Source organism: Trichosurus vulpecula, chromosome 2, assembly GCF_011100635.1.
Source record: "Trichosurus vulpecula isolate mTriVul1 chromosome 2, mTriVul1.pri, whole genome shotgun sequence".
Lineage (NCBI taxonomy): Eukaryota > Metazoa > Chordata > Mammalia > Diprotodontia > Phalangeridae > Trichosurus > Trichosurus vulpecula.
In genome coordinates, this window is record NC_050574.1 from 222,527,771 (window position 1) to 222,545,255 (window position 17,485).

Consider the following 17,485-nt stretch of genomic DNA (forward strand, 5'->3'; position numbering starts at 1 on the left):
TTAGATATATTGGTTTCCTTGTTGCTCCTGTACATTTTATTTTGTGCATTTAAAAGCATTATTCTAAAAAGTGGTCCATAGGTTTCTCCAGACTGCCAAAGGGGTCCATGTTAAGGGCTAGAGTCACAGTTATGAGGCTCTTTAGATCCTTCAAATTTCAAGGGATGAAAAGGCAGTTTTGCAAGAAAGCAGAGGAAAAGAAGTTCAATTTTAATGTGTTACTCTGAGATAATCTTTTCTATAGAAAAGACTGGCAAAAGCTGGGTCATGGCTTTGCGGAGGGTATCGTGTCCAGTACAGAGCAAACAGATCATCTCCTCTCCCACTGAACTGCAGTCAGATTTTGAGTGAGATGTGGCACTAATTTACCACCATCAAAGCTTCACTGGCATGTTGCAGAGAGCCATAGTGGTAGTAGCTCTGAAGCCCCGGCTTTGAGGGCTGCCTTTGATGCTTACTACCTATATAACCTCAAACAAGTCTTCTTATCTCCTGGGCCTCAGTTTCCTCCTATGTAGAACAGGAGAGGTAAACTAAATGGCTTCTAAGATTTCTTCTATCTCTAGTTCTATGATCCTACATTATGGGAAGGAAACAAAGGAATAGATTCTCAGTTCTCCAAATCACACTGAAAGGAGGCACACTGAACAAACTGTTGGACTTGGAGTCAGGAAGTCCTAAGTTCGAATCCAAATTCAGGCACTCTGTGTGACCCTAGGCAAGACACTTGACCTCTAGCCTCAGTTTCTTCATCAGTAAAATGGAGGTAATAATAGCATGTACCTCACCTCCCCTGGTTGTTGTGAGGATCAAATAAGGTAATATCTGTAGGGCATTTTGGAAACCTTAAAGCACTATATAAATGCTAGTTATTATTATGATACACGATTATTGCCAAATGAAGTCTACGAGTTACCGCCATAATACAATCCCCTTAAGAAACTGGTTAAAAATCAAAATAACTGAACAAATTCATGTGGGTGTCACCTGGAGGACATGTTCAACATGGCCTAAAGGGAACAACCCAGCATTCTAAAAGTGATCAGATTGGATAGGAAACAAATTAACAAATTTAACGGTGAAAGAATAAAGGGTACTTTTCTTTGATTCCCGTACCAAAGGACCTCAGTCCAGCTCAGCTGAGCGTACAGTTGTCCAATGATACCTAGTACTCTTATAGCATTTGACCATTTACGTAGTATGCATTTTTTGCCTTATTTGGTCATCCATAATAATCCTATAAATTAGACATTATTACCATCTTCATCCTTCTACATACAGGTTAGGTAACGAAGCCCCACAGAAGTTAAGTGACTTGTCCAAGGTCCTACAGCTAGTAAGTTGCAGAACTGACTAGAACCAAGGACTTTTGGCTCCCAGTTCCTAGCTCTTTCCTCCACACCAGTGTTTTGCAGCTTTGTGGATCAGTAGAATGTCTGAATTCTCTATAATGAACCACTTCAATCCTGGTATCAGCTACCAGTAAGTAGCTCAGGAGGTAAAAACAGGAATTTAGATAAAGGAGAAAAGGAAGAACACAGTTGATAAAAGGGAGAAGCACCAAGGGGGAAAGAAAAGGAAAAAGAGTAGTTAGCTTAAAAAGAAAAAGCCTGCAGATTTTAAAAGGAAAGGATTTTTGGGAGAATAAATTTTATGGATTGGTTTAGGTTTTCACAAAATAATTAGCAATTGGGAAGAATTGCCACCCATCCTGTTATCTCTCTAATTACTAGTTTGGCATGGAAAGTTCATCTGAGCAGGATGGAAAAGGACAAGAGCAGTGCAACCGTGGAGCAAACATAGTCATCATATCCACCCCAGATTTTCAGCTTGTCCCTCTGTCTGAATTAACCAATCAACAGGCATTTATTACGTGCCCAAGTACAAAGAATGAAACAATCCCTACTCTCTAGGAGTTTATATTCTAATGGGGGAAGCAATGAGTGTGGTGTGTGTGTGTATGTGTCTGTACAAAATCAATACAAATAAATATCAGATAGTTAAATACAAGATAGTTTGGGAGGGGATTACTAGCAGTTGAGGCTAACAAGAGACGCTTCATATTTCAGCAGGTGTTGCTTGAACTGAATCTTGAAGCAAAAGAGGTATCCAGTGCAACAGAGACAGATAGAAGGAATACATTCTAAGCATGGGGACAGCCAGGGCAAAGGAAGGAAGGTGGGAGCTGGAGTGTACAGGGTGAAAAACAGAGAAACAGAGTTTCGCTGGATCATAGACTGTGGGAGTTTGGAGTTTTGTTTTTTGTTTTTGTCTTTAAGGATAGGGATGTTGCTCCATTTCTTTCCGAAATTGAATTGAATATTAAAAGGAGAATCTGATCTGGGAATCTGAGAAAACTTGTTTTTGTTGTTAGATTGACTACTGGATCGAAGGTTCAAGGAACTTCTTTGCCATGAATGGTGAACATTTTTCAAATGTGACTTGTACTGTATAAAAGGTACAGAAGATGATACTGACTTGGAGATATCCCATGACGAAAACCAAAAGACCGGCTATGGCATAGTAACTGGCAAACGTGGTCATCTGACTTTCAATATCCAAAACCCTTGAAAAGAGGAAATATTTAAAAGATCAGAAGTGCCGAGTGTCAAGCTACCTGGAGTGAATTCAATTGATGGATAGACATGATAATCAAATTTATTTTCAATTGATCGACAATTATTTTCAATATCTGCTATGTGCCAAGTACTTTGTTAGGTATTGTTGATACAGATTTAAGGAAAGAAACAACACCCACTTTCAAGCAACTTAAGTTCTAACGAAGGAAGCAACAAGTAGGTAAATAACTATATACAACCTAAATGCAAAACAAATAAATCCAAGTACCTACAAAGTAAATACAAGGGAGTTTGGAAGGTAGGGTTCTCGTGCTGAGGGGGAGGGAACCAGGAAAGGCCTCATGCTGAAGAGGGTGTCTGAGCAGCACATTAAAGGAATAGAGGGACTTCTTGGGGCAGAGATAAGGAATGAGTACCTGTAGGTGGTACAGTGGATAGAGTGCTAGCCCTGGAAACAGGATGACTCATCCTCCTGAGTTCAAATCTGATCTCAGACACTTACTAGTTGTATGACTCTGGGCAAGTCATTTCACACTATTTGCCTCAGTTTCCTCATCTGTAAAATGAGCTGGAGAAAGAAACAGCAGAGCATTCCAGTATCTTTGCCAACAAAACCCTAAATGGGGTCACAAAGAGTCAGACACAACTGAACAACAACATTATTGTTGATGTGGATGGCCAGTGCTAAGTCCCTCAGAAGGAAGGTAGAGTATTGTGTATGAGCAATAAAGAGAAGGCTAGTTTGGCTGAATCACAGAGTAGGGGAATGGAAGAAATGTCCTATCAGGCTGGAAAGATAGATTGGAACCTAGTTTCAAAGAACTTTAAAAGCTCATGACCAAAACTTCTCAAATTATCCAAAAATCAGCTTTATCTCTGTAACACTACAATTGAATCACTGAATGACTTCAAAAAGCTCACAGTAACAACCAGTCAGCAAACACAGATGCCTTCATGATACAGATTGAGTAACTGGGCACATAAAGGGGAAAAATGGTGCGAATGATAACTAGTATATTGTCATATGCTATCTTCTTAAGATATGGGGCCGGGGTCCCTGTGGCCTCTCCACTCATGCTCAGCATATAATGATAATTCTACATAGAAAGAAAAGTTTTCAAATCCCAAACAGGCTGTCTCCAAAGACCCCTGGGTAGAGTAATGTGAGCTGTAATTCAGAAGGTTTAATGTCACCTCCTCCAGGAATCTAAAGCAATTTTATAGCTCTTCCATCTCAGGGTGATGTTGTAAAAAATGTTCCTGTCACTTTCCCACAGGGAAAAAATGTGTTTCATTAGCTTTGTCTTTATACTGGGTACATGCCATGTAGTTCCATTCTCTAGGATTATACTTAGTGCTACTGCCAAAGGCATTTGTAGTAAATAACACGGAAGGCACTTAGGCATGTTACCAATGTAATCACCAGCACTGTGAAATAAGAGGAGATAAAACATTTAGGAATTACTTTCAGGTGGCAAAGAATTAGGAAACAAACCCACTGCCCTCATGACAGCCCTGTTTTTCAGAGAATGGACAGAATGACAATAGACTTGCCACTCTAGGAAAAGAAAGATACCATCTTAGAGTTACTGAACTTTACCACTAGAAGGGACCTTAGTGATTATCTAATCTAATTCCCCTTTGTGGGTGGGAAAACAGGTGCAAAGATGTAAAGGGATTCTCTCAAAGTCACAACAAATTAGTGCTGGAGCAGAGACTGGAATGCAGTACTTCCAACTCCTGGTCCAGGGCTCTTTTTACTAAACTATGATTTACTTTCCTTGCTACTCTCCCTAAACTTCCTTATTCTATACTCTGTCTTCTCCTGGCAGGTTATTTCTTTGAAACCCAAGTCTAAAGAGACCTTTCACTCTGTCCCCAGCATCCTTATAGCTATTGTCTATATGGACAATTAACAATATAAAGGCATTCCCAAATGAATATTATTCACAGTCTGAAAACAAAACAAAAGAAGACACAAGACCAAAAAAAAAAAAGGTCTGGGAAGTTGAGTTACTGTAGGAACAATGTTTATGCACACAGAGTAAGTAGTGAGGTGAAAAGAGGCAGGTAGACCTGAGCTCCAGTGCTAGCTTGGATCTTCCTCATCTAGCTGATTTGCCTCACATGGAAAGAGTACAACATGTGAAATCTGGAGATCTGGGTTCAAATCCCAGCTCTGCCATTTACCACCTAACATTTAAACACTCTGGTTCCACGTGTTCTTACCTGTAAAATAAGGAGGTCAGAAGACATTACCACTAAGCTACTTGCCATCTTTCAATGCATGATCTTAGGACCTAATCAGTCCAGCAATATTATAATGGAGTTTCACGATGTCACCGGTGGTGTTTGTATATGATAACATGGTAATGATACTAAGTTAAGGTAATGTAATGCAAAGTTTGCCCACATGGCCTTGTTAGATCTCTTTCATTGCCTCTGAATTATTACTGAAATTGTTTGTTGTTAATTAACTTTTCATTAGTTAATTGTTAATTAATTTTATATTGTCTCCTTACCTGCATTAAAAGTCCCTTGAGGGCAAAGACCATGATTATGCTTCTTATATCGGAATGCCTGCTAGATAGCTGGGCATAGCGGACAGAGTCCTGTCCTTGAGATAAGGAAGACTTGGTTTCAACTCCTACCTCTGACAAATACCAGTTGTGTATGTAATCAACCAGTAGAAGTTAAAATGCAAACTGCACAGAGGTCAGCCAGAAAGTAGCCTTTAATCAACCTCTTCCACATTGGTGTCTGGCTTAGGCATCAGGGCCACATTGGAAGCCTGTACTGGACCCTGCGAAGTTTGCCTTTGGCCCTCTGCTGCAGGTGGTGGGGGTGACTGTTGGGTAGCACAAGTGGACACTGGTCACTTGCTGTAGGTTGTAGGGCTGACCATCAGCCTCTTGGGTTGGTTGTGGGGGTGGACCATCAACATTTGCTGCAATTTGTGAGCGCAAGTCAGAATACTAAATTAGGAGGGATGTGTCTACCTTTTATTGCCAAACTCTAGAGCAGCTAAAGTTGGTATATTCATCAGCTTTGTTCCAAGTCCTCAAAGTTGTATTCTGTCCATGAGATGTAAAGGGAATGGGAGGAAAGAGTGGCCTATGTGCTACCCAAATCTTTCCAGGGTATGTGAAGTAAAATGTTCCAGGAGAAGAAAAAGAGGCACTAAATATTGTACTCCAATTCTTCAAGGATATTTAATTCCATCATTTCATGTAATCTCTCCACCAGAATAAATCATAAACCCTTTGTACCTAAGTCAGCTGCTCATTACATACAGAATATTATTCAAAGTAAAAAATTTTACTTAAATACATCATCCTACAGAGATACTCGATAAGAATCTCTTATTGAGGAAATACACACTTTATACAATTATCTGGGGGAGCTGGTTATAAATAAATATATTTGTCTTATCTGACCCATGAACAGAAATAGGCTTGTCATCTTAAAAGCTCTCTGAAAATAAACATCAACTACTGATACTGTAGGAGAGTCACATTTCATTTATCATTTCTTGCCATTTAGAGGTCTTTGGGGTATAGAGTCAATAATTTGAACTGTTCCAAGGACAAAAGTTTGCATTATGGAGTCAATTCTTACTACCTAAGTATGTTTCTATGTCCCCAAAATAGGAATAATGAGTCGGGGTGACCAAAGAGAAAATAGGAATGAATTTCCATTCAAAATACATTGATGAACTACTAATCCACAATGGTGCAATCCTGTTATAGCTGTAAAACTCTAGAAAATATTCTTTAAGGTATATACCTATCAACTTATTGACTAAGCATTTGTGTTCCTGAAACCATACAGAATTGTAATGGTAGACATATCTAGAAGTTCCTCTTGGTTAGGTTAATTTCTTAGTGAGGGCTTAGAGCACTGGCCTTGGCGTCAGGAGGACCTGAGTTCATATGTGACCTCAAACACTTGATACTTACTAGCTGGATGACTCTGGGCAAGTCACCTAACCCCGATTGCCTCACAAAGATGACCCCATTTCTGTTCATAGATAAGACTACTACATTTATTTAAAAGCAGCTCCCCAAACAACTGTACAGAACATATAACCCCATAATCAGAGATACTTATTTGTAGCTACTAAGTATCTCCGTAGAATGTATTTAAGTACAATGTTCTACTGTATTTAATATTCAGTAGACAAAGACCATCTAAGATTGCTAATTCTCACAAATTTCAGCATTTTTATTATCTGATACATTTCCTCAGTCAAAATGTAGGCCTTCCAAGTGTTGGAATATTACACACAAAACTGGAGTCTTAAAAATAACCATCGTGGGGGCTCCTGGATGCTGGTTATTATCAGCTGTATCCACCACTCTTAGAGAGCTCAGTTCTTGCATCACTCAGACCCTCAGTATTGATCTGCCTTTGGCAAAGTGCTCTTTTGTACAGTTCACCTATCTGAAGTAGTTTCTTCCTTGAAGCTGCTGGTACTACATGCTGCAACTTCCTGGTGGGTGAGTGGGTACTATAGTTCAGTCCTAGGCTTTGTTTGGACATGGCTATTTTTCCTAGGTTCCCAAGATTGTACAATTTCTTTATAAACTGCTCAAAGAAGCATGTTTCTTTGTAGGCAAGCCAGATATTATATTAGCATAAGAAGGTTAATATAGGTGTTCAATGAAAAAGCTTATCTTTTTGTGACTGCTTGTGTTCAAGTCTTACTGAGAACCTACCTGAGCTATACAACGTTGGGAAGTAGGTGGCACTAGTACTTGTGATACCTTCAAACTGAACATCCCTTGCTAGCAGAAATTTGACTATTCTACACTTGGCAAATTCTTGAAGGTCCGTCCTCCTTGATGCACAGAACCTTACTATCTGATCCAATTCCTGCCTACTAAGATGTCGGTATTCATTTTTTAAGAATGACTTAAAATGTTCCAAGCTAATATTCTCACCAAAGCTTTTTTTAAAACATTTATAGCATATATTACATGAAATCCAATAATCTACATGCTACTTATATAAAATTGCCATTTTATGACTTTGGTCCATGCTTTCTCTTTCTTCCAATGGAATTGCCTCCCAGTATATAAAGCCAAAATGTGAGGAATGAAGAAATATGTGTGACTCCTGTTTCTTGGCAAAAGAAAGAACAGAGAGGTTTGAAAAACACACAGACCCTGTAGTAAGTGCCCAGCCTAAGAGATGACCCCATAGGCCCTGTAGTAAGCAGCCCAGAGCCTAAGAGCCTAGGAGATGACCCCATAGGCCCTGTAGTAAGCAGCCTAGCCTGAGAACATGAAGTCAGGGAAGAGTCTTTTGACAAAAGTTAATGGAATACTATTATACCTGAAAATGATGAATACCTATAGAAGATATCTGTAATTAGGAAAATAAATGGCAATTAAAGAAAGGCCCTCTACTCACATTTGTTCACTTTAAGCCTCCATATATTCTCTATTGTTGAAAATGTACAAAGTTAAAAAGACTTACACAATGACTAGGCTTCTTTTAAAATACCATAAATGCTTCTGTTAGGGCCAACCCTAAGGTAGGGCCAATCTAAGACTTTGTCAGGATGATGATAAAGATGGTGATGATGATAAGTGTACTGTAGGATTTAGCTTAAAATATCTCTTCCTCTTCTCTCCTTTTTGCCTCCTCCAGTCATTGTCCATAAGATTCTAGTGTGGGGATTAGACTATAAAGGAAGCCTTTTGTCTGTGCTATTGAATAGAGTGATTCATTGGTTATCCAATCATTACGTTTTAGACTGGAAACTGCCTTCAACAGGGTAGAAAGGTTACCTCAGAAACAGAAATAAAGAGAAGAACTTGTTGCCATCATTACACAGCCAGTGCCACCCACAATTTCACATACCCATTTATGTCCTATTGAAATATTAATTGCTATTGGCAGAAGCTGATATTGATTTCCACAATATACTTTATTACTCTCTTTACAAGGCCATACATAGCTATCTGTGCTGGGAATTCCCATCTTAACAGAAAACAATTGCTTGTGTACTTCCAAATAAATTGCAACCCTACCTTACAGAGTAGCTTCTGGATGAATGGGGGTATGGGGTGTGGAAAGGCGGGGCATCTGGGAGACAGGGTTAATTTCATCAGTATATAAATACCTTCCATGGAAGAAAAGCCTTTTCTTTTTTCTCCACCCTTTACATCTATCAGCCTGTAATTAAACTTTTGCTTTCTAGTTTAGGACTAAACAAATATCAAATCACACAGATATCCAGAGTATATTCAGCATTTCATAGTTCACATATGGCAAGAGTTGGGAGAACTCATCATTCATAATGGTTGGCTAATGGCCGGAGTATGGCAGGATTTACATAATGGCATGTGTCCTAATGACATTAGAAAACAAGTCACACTGTAGATATTTAACAGCATGAAGACAGTCAGAGCTAATGGACCTCTGAAGGTCAGGAATTTTCACCCAGAATGTAATCTAGTTCAGAGCTTCTTAAACCATGGGTCGCAATATCATATGAGCGACCCACAGTTGAAGAAGCGCTGAAGGGGTCACAGGTGGAAAAGTTTAAGATGCCCTGAATTCTAGTCAACTTCCAGACCTTGATTCAATGTGATGATAGCATAAGGTGCTAGTGTACAATCCAAAAAACCTTGAGATTTAGCTTCCAGGAGTGAGGATATTTCTGAAAACTGTTGAGATATTGACAAAAGAGCTGTCTTAGAACAGAAAATAACAAGTCATAGAATTCTAAATAAAGTGGGCTCTGTTTCCAACACCATTGTCCAAAAAGGCCTTTTCCTGTAATGCAGACCTGAGTCATGTATTCTGACAACAGACTGTATTATAGGGAAGCTTAAATGGATTTTTGACAATCTCTGATATCTTACTATTAAGTAATGATTAGAAATAGGTGAAAAGTATAAATTCTTTTGGGAAGGGCTTCTCATGGTCAAGATATGTCACACCCTTTTTCTTTTCCTTGAGTAGGGACTGAATATACGTGCAAATGAGGCTGTCAGCTAGCTATGAGACAGCAAGGATTTTAGGTTTAGGTTGTAAAGTCCACTTCCTCAACTGACTCAGTAATGTATCTATCATCGACTCCACGATTACAATTCAGCCTGTGTTGGCCACATTACAAGAAGAGAAAGAAAGAATACTATAGTAAATTATCATAGTATGGAAGGAGGACCAGTGGATGGAAGTTGTAGAAAGACAGGTTTTGGCTCAATGCAATAAAAAAAAAAACCTTTCTAACTGAGCTATTCTAACAAAAGTATTTAGCTCCCCATAACTGCAGGTATTCAAACAGAGGCTGGATGGCCAAGTATTGGGGAGAGTTATAGAGAGGATTTCTGGTTAGGTATGGGCTAGATTAGATGACTTCTGAGGTCCTTCCATCTCTTAGAGTACATATGAACAGACCACTACTCTCTTTACAAGGCCATTGCTGTCTCCTACATGACTAGGATAGCTTCCTATAAGATAAGATCAGCTGCTCAAACTCCAGGTCATTTAACACCCTTACATTCAGTCATTTTTCAGTTGTGTCCGACTCTTCATGACCCATTTGGGATTTTCTTGCAAAGATACTGGAATGGTTTTCCATTGCCTTCTCCAGCTCATTTTGCAGATGAGGAAACTGAGGCAAACAGAGTTAAATGACTTGCCCAGAGTCACACAGCTTCTAAGTGTCTAAGGCCATATTTGAACCCCTGAAGATGAATCTTTCTGACTCCAGGGCCAATACTCTATCTACTATGCCACCTAGCTGTCCAACATCCTTGTGACTCCTCCATATAAAAAGAAAGGCCCTTGACCAAATGGATCACCTGCCTCAGCAACCAAGGTACAGTAAGGATTTTTTTGGGAAACATAACACATATATACCAGAGGCAGAGAATTGAAGAGTATCTAATTAAAACAAATTCATGGATGATAAATCACCGTAGAGACAGAAAAAAACTATTTGTAGTATCTTATGTGAGCTGAGAGACAACTAAGCTGTTGGATCCTCACAGCTATCAGGTAAAATGAATAATTTCCAATCTAGTTTCAACTGAAATGGGAAGGTCAGATGGAAATAGTAGTCCCCTTAGTCCAGAGTATCCTGTAACAATTTGGGTAAGTTGACATTTCTACTTACAATGTGGCAGATACATAGTCTCCAGAGCTGCCAATAAAGTCCCCTTCCCAAGTTCTGAATTTAAAAGTAAAAATTGAACAAAAGGGAAAAAGAATAAATTGCATCAACTCACCCACAACGAGTCCCATTAGTCTCATTGCTGTTGAGGGAGCTGTTGGCCCACACAATGGTGTTGTTCACACAAATCTTACCAGGGACGCTAAGCTCTTGTAACTCAATGTCATATTCAATAAAAGCATCTGTCATCATGCCAAAAACAAGTAACATTCCTGGCTGGGCCAATCCATGTAGAAGTGCACATAAACTTCCCGCAAACATCAGCCAGTTGTCTCTTGCCGAAGAAAATCGAAACTTGAAAAGAAAAAAACCCCAAAATTAGAAATGTATGTATATATACATATGTATAATACATATTACGTATAATATGTAGCATATATACATATATATGTAACATATATACAGATACCTGCATATATAAATGTGTATTTATGTATATCTATAGAAAATACTCAAATATATTCTAGGAAGTGATATTGAATTATGATTTTATGACAACCACATTCGATATGAAATTTTCTAAGGAAGCAACTTCAAACAAGATAATCCAATTTTATTAAATTAAATCTGTACACAAATTTTCCAGAACTTATTTAAATTATAATCATTCATTCAACAAATAATCATCATCATTTGCATGCCATTTCAAGGCTTGTGAAAAAATCTTTTCTCATAATAACCCTGTGAGGTAAAAGTATTCTCATTTTCCAGATAAGAACCTGAAGCTCAGAGACAGGACAAGCCCAGGAACACATAACTAATAAGAGTTTGAGGCAGAGGTGGAATTCAGGTCTCTAACTCCAAGGCCTGCTCTCTTTCCACCAAGGGTTCTTAACATTGAGTCCATGAACTTGAATTTTAAAATTTAAGTCAACTCAAATGCCTCCACAAGACTTTCCCTGATTTTCATCCCCTCAGCTTGCTTAACATAGGGGAAAGGACTGTCTTTTTTAAACTTACTGTCCCTCTTAGCACGTATCTTGGTCCCCGCACACAACAGGTAGTTCATAAATATTCCTCGGTTTTGTTACTATGTGTGGCATGCATCATGTTAGACACCGGAGACCTGGTGAGGAGAGCCCCAAATTTGGAGTCAGAATGTCCTGCCTCCAGCACCTAATAGCTGAGCGACCTGGGGCAGGTGGCTTAATCTTTAAGCTTGTCCTCAGTTTACTCCTTCGATAAATGAGGGTATTGATACTTGCTAACAGGGGTGTGAGGAAAGTGCTTTGTAAATGGTGGAGCACCACAGGTATGTCAGCTACCATATAATGATCAGTAACACACGGTCTCAATTCATGATTTGGTCAGGGGTTCCCTTCCAACTTTAATTTTCTATTAGTATAATGGTTCTATCCAGGCATTTGAATATTTCACTAGCCCAGAAATCCCCTCCCATTCCTAGTGTCCTCCTGTACATAAATACAGATATTTCAAATGAATTTATACTTTGACCTGGAAAAAAAATCTACATCTTTTGATACAGCATAGATGAGTATACAGATTTACAATCACATGAGTTACTTTTCTTCCCTACAAAAACATTTTCCGGTGTACCAAAAAAATGCACATTTATATAGATTTGCATAAGGCACAATGTACATTTTCCAATGTACAAAGAAAGAGAAACGGTCATTGAGCTTTATCATCTAGTAAATTTTTCCAAAATGTCAGAATTATCAGTGATTAGCTGATGCTTTCTTCTCTCCTTTCTTGCCCTGATCCTATCTATCTAAACTTTATAGGAGGGCTCTCTGATTTCATTGATGGCACTCCCCTAATTAAGGAGTTGGAGAAGATCTGAGATCTCAGTTTGCTTGGGACTTAACAGAAAAATAGAGGTTAAATGATTCGTTCAGGCTCTCACAAATCAGAGTTAGGATTTGAATTCAGGTTTCCTGGTCTAGCATTTTTTCCACCACTCCAGGATGCCTTAGCACCTGAACTTTAATAATCTAAGGAATTTAAATTGAGCCCTTCTTCATTTCAGACAGACACACACACATACACACACACACTCATATGGACACACGTTTATGTGTGTGTGTGTATATATATACATATATACATAAAATAAAGGAGGTGGGGAAATCAATACTGTGTGTGTGTGTGTGTGTGTGTGTGTGTGTGTGTGTGTGTGTGTAAAATAAAGGAGGTGGGGAAATCAATACCTTGGGTACCACTGGGAAGTGACTTTACTGTGCTGACAAGAATAGGCAAGTCTTGAGCCTGTCTTCAAGCCAAGTTAACTTTCGGTATTGATGGTTAGACGAAAAGTGGAAAAACTTAAAATGGAGAAAGACTTGGGGATCTAGGTTATGGAGGAGACACTTCAGAAGTCTTTATGATAAGAGGGAGTATATGTTGCAATTAAGGTATGGTTTTCCTGATGAAATGAAAAATGGGGCCATAGTGGATTATTTTTCCAGAACATTAAGTCCTGAGTAATATATTGCTTAGGATAAGGCATTTTACTAGCAATATATATGGACTCACTATTTAGCATATGATCATTGGTGCACAGATTATGACTGAAAAAGTCCTCACTGGAGTTAATTAATACCTTCTGATATGACTTTTACAAATGTAAAGCTTCCTTAAAGACTTTAGTCAATCCAGTTATGCAATCAACCTCGTAAATCTGCCATTGTGTGGGCCCCACCCAGTTACTGACTGCATGCTGAAGATGTTTATTACCAATTGAAAGAAGCTGACTTGAATGCGTTCCTTTTTCTTCCCATCTTGTGACCTGAAGAAAATAAAATGTGCAATTACCAGACCATCCTTTCTAAGACAAGGAAGAATTCCCATAAAGACATAATTGTATGTATCCCAGGCCTCCTTGCAGAAGGTACTCTCAGAAACGTACCACACCAGGCATCTCAAACAAAAACTTTGGGTGGAAATATTCAATTTCTTTTTACATGAGTGACCTTTCTCCTGCCTATCTTTGTTCTTCTCAAGTTATCTCCTTCTGACAGTAAAGCATAACAATCTATCTTTGGTGTTCAAAAAATGTTCAGTACTACTGATATGAAAGAAATGCTGTTGCTCCCTTGCTACCTACTGATAGGATTCCTACTCCTCACCTTTCTTGCAACGTCGTGTTTAAGCATCTACAATATATCTCTTGAAGTGTAATTTGAGTTTCCTTTTTTTTGTCTAAGATCCTAACATCATAGATAGAATTACTCTAGTGTCACATATTTAGGGTCAGTTTACCCAAATAAGACCAGATGTAGGAAGAATTCATGTTTAGAAGCATAGTGGGCGTTGTGGGGGCTGGGAGATGAGGACTATGGATTGTAGACTGTGAAAGAATTTGAAAGTCAAATAAAGTAAGTTTTCATAATAGTGCTCAGACTTTCTGAGGAAAGTTTTATGCATTCAGAGTATTGTTTGTTTGGTTGGAGTAGAGAAATAGAAAGCTTTGGCAAAGTATGCTCCTAGCACCATTCTGCAATAGGAATGGGCAAGAACTTCAATTTTGTTCAATTTTGGTTTTAGTCATGTCTGACTCTTCGTGACCCCATTTCGGGTTTTCTTGGCAAAGATATGGGAATAAGTGTCTGAAGCCAGAATTGAACTCAGAAAAATGAGTCTTCCTGACTGCAGGTCCAGCACTTCATCCACGGTGACTTTAAGCCTTCCATGAAAAGTATTTTAGGTTTCATGCTATGTCATTAACCTAGCAGCTATTTAAACAAAAAGTAATGAAGTATCACATACACAGACCGTCAATATTCTAATTTGGAATCAGAAATTTGGGGGAGGTTTTATTTTTTTAAGAAATATTGACTGCTATAGGTTTAGAGCTTGCAGGGACCTCGGAGATCACCTAGTCCAACACTTCCATTTGTCTTAGGGGGAATGAAAACTTTGGGGAGGGGTCTGACTATTGGATGGAAAGTAGACTTAACTCCTCCAAAAATTCTCCCCCTGCTTTGGGAAAAAGGAATTGTGGGTAGACTGGAGAATTGAGCAAACAGGAACATAAGATTACAGCATGAAAGCATGGATGAAGATAGCTATTGAGAAGTAAGTCAGTACAAAGAGAGCAGCAGTGAAGGGGATCTGTAGTCGAGTTAAGAGAACCAACCAAGGGCAGCAGTGACTCAGTGACCTTCTACCAAAGCACTTGTCTCTCTTCAGTCTTCTATGAGAGCTATTATTCATTCCACCAGGTCAACAGTTGAGTGTATAGTTGTTGTGGTGACCAAGTTTTTTATAGTAGGTAAATGGAATCTAAATTGAAAGTAACAGATAAAAAATAAACAGGTTTGCACACACACAGATAACTGGGAGAGGGACACGAGTTTGCCAAGAGTTGGAAAGGGTCATCAGATCAATCAGGTTCAGTCCAGACCAGGCTCTCATGACTTATTGCTCAGAAGTTGTCCACTGCAAGGTGTGTGCACATGGAGAGAGACAAGAAAAAAGCCAAAGACCAAAATCCCTCCTTTCTTAGTCTATTGTGAGTGGCTGGCACATTCTGTTTCAGTGGCCAATTCTCTTTGTTGTACCTTTGATACAATTCCCTTGCTACACCTGGCTGGAGGTGGGGGAGAAAAAAGGGAGACCCAAAGGCTTCCTGCTTGTCATCCCAAAGCACCAAGTCCTTCAGAACTGAGTACATGTTTCAGGGTCCAGACTCAGCACTCCATGATATATCCAGGGCAGATGAGGGAGGGCCTGCTATCTGCCCCCATTACAAGTGTCTCCACACCTGTGTCTCTTCCTCTCAATCAACTCCGTCTTCAGTTTCTTTTGACTTCTACCCATAGGTTCTTTCTCCTCAGGTACAAGAGGAGGCCTAATTTGGGAGTCAAGGCTACTATAAGTAAGGGGATGGTAGTCTCAAACCCTTCCCTGAGATGTCTCTGCCCCAAAGGAGTACATATTTATGAGGAAACCTAAAGGAAAACCAAAGCCTAGAAAGGATGAACAATTTACTTAAGGTAATAACTAGCAGTCAACTTTCAAACCCAAGTCCTTGGATTCCAAATCCAACATTCTTTTCATTGTTCCAGGCTGTCACACAGAGACTTAGCACATAACCTCCATGTATCATCCACCTGGAACCACATTTAGGAGAGTGTGGCTATGTAACCACACAGATTCAGCCAACCTTGCAATTATGGAGAGTGGAAAGAGTCAAGCAAAGATCATTTCTCTATTTAGCCACAAATACTTCAGTCCTAACACAGTGGATAAAGTACCCAGCCTATAGTCAGAAAGACTCACCTTCCTGAGTTCAAATGTGGCCTCAGACCAGTGGTTTTTGTCCTTTGTTCTTGAAGAGGACCATGACATCAGAAGATGATACCATGGCTTGCAAGTGAATTGGATATGAGTGAGTGAGGGCTGTGCAACGTCACCAGCCTCACTTTAGACTCCAGAGCCGTCTGGATCGAGTGGCCAGATATAGATCAGAACTGAACCTGGGTCTTACAGTCACCGCCTTAGCTCAGGCCCTCATCACCCAGACTCTTAATTGATCTACCCTCTTCAAGTCTTTCCCATCTCTGATCATTCATCTGTATGGCTGCCAAAGTGTCATTCCTAAAGCATAGACCTTACTGTGTCACTCCCTGACTCAAGAAGCTCCTGGTTCTGCTCACTTCATTTAGCATCAGTTCATGGAAGTCTTTCCAGGTTTTTCCAAAAATCGTCCTGCTTGTCATTTATTATAGCACAATAGTATTTCATCACAATCATATGCCATAATTTGTTCAGCCATTCCCAAATTGTTGGGCATCATTTCTAATTCTTTGCCACCATGAAAAGAGCCACTTTAAATATTTTTGTTCATGTAGGTTCTTTTTTTTTTCCCAGTCTCTTTCAGATATACTTAGTAGTGATTTTTCTAGGTCATGCACAGTTTTATAGCCTCTTGGGTGTAGTTCCAAATTGCTCTCCAGAATAGTTGAATCAGTTCACAACTCCACCAATAGTGAATTATTGTCCTAATTTTCCCATTCATTTTCCTTTTCTGTCATATTAGTCAATCTGGTAGGTGTACGATGGCACCTCAGAGTTGTTTTAATTTGCATTTCTCTAACCAATACTGATTTAGAGTATTTTTTTCATATGACTACAGATAGCTTTGACTTCTTCATCTGAAAACTGCCTGTTCATATCCTTTGACCATTTATCAATTGGGGAATGATGACCTGAATAGTTGCAGCCAAGATAGATGGCGGAGAGGGGTAATCCAGGGCTGGAGTTTGGCAAGTCGCGACAGGCAACAGGACAAGAGGGCAAGGGCTTTAAGCATAATTTACAATATATAGCTATATTCACCAGCTCTAGGGTTAAGACCGAAGAGCAGGAAGGTAAGCTGGAGCAGGGTTTGTATACTGAGAAAACAGGAATTGAAGGACTAGAAGTCACAAGCAGAACAAAAAATAAGTTTAGAAGGGGGTGAGGGTCAAAATAGATAAATGATTTAGACATACTGATAGCATAGGCAAATTAGGGGAGCATGGAACAGTTTACCTGTTGGATCTATGAATGAGGTAAAAATTTATGACCCAACAAGAGAGAGAGAACATTACAAGATATAAAATGGACCTCTCCTCCTACTTTACTAAGAAAAGAGGCCATTCACAGGATTGCAGACCTAAAAATAGGAGGGATCTTAAAGGTTATCTAATTTGACCTTTTACTTGTAGCAAAGAGAAAACTGAAGCCCATGGAAGTCAAATGATTTATT

At 39.2% G+C, this 17,485-nt stretch overlaps 1 protein-coding gene across 1 annotated transcript in view; it reads right to left on the bottom strand.

The window, feature by feature from the left end:
* The window catches only part of ABCB11 (ATP binding cassette subfamily B member 11), a 112,873-nt gene that overhangs the window by 84,515 nt on the left and 10,873 nt on the right, over window positions 1–17,485 (bottom strand). The window contains 3 exon segments of the mRNA XM_036743297.1: window positions 2,479–2,566; window positions 10,826–11,064; window positions 13,468–13,519. Coding sequence (XP_036599192.1) covers window positions 2,479–2,566; window positions 10,826–11,064; window positions 13,468–13,519 — 379 coding nt within the window.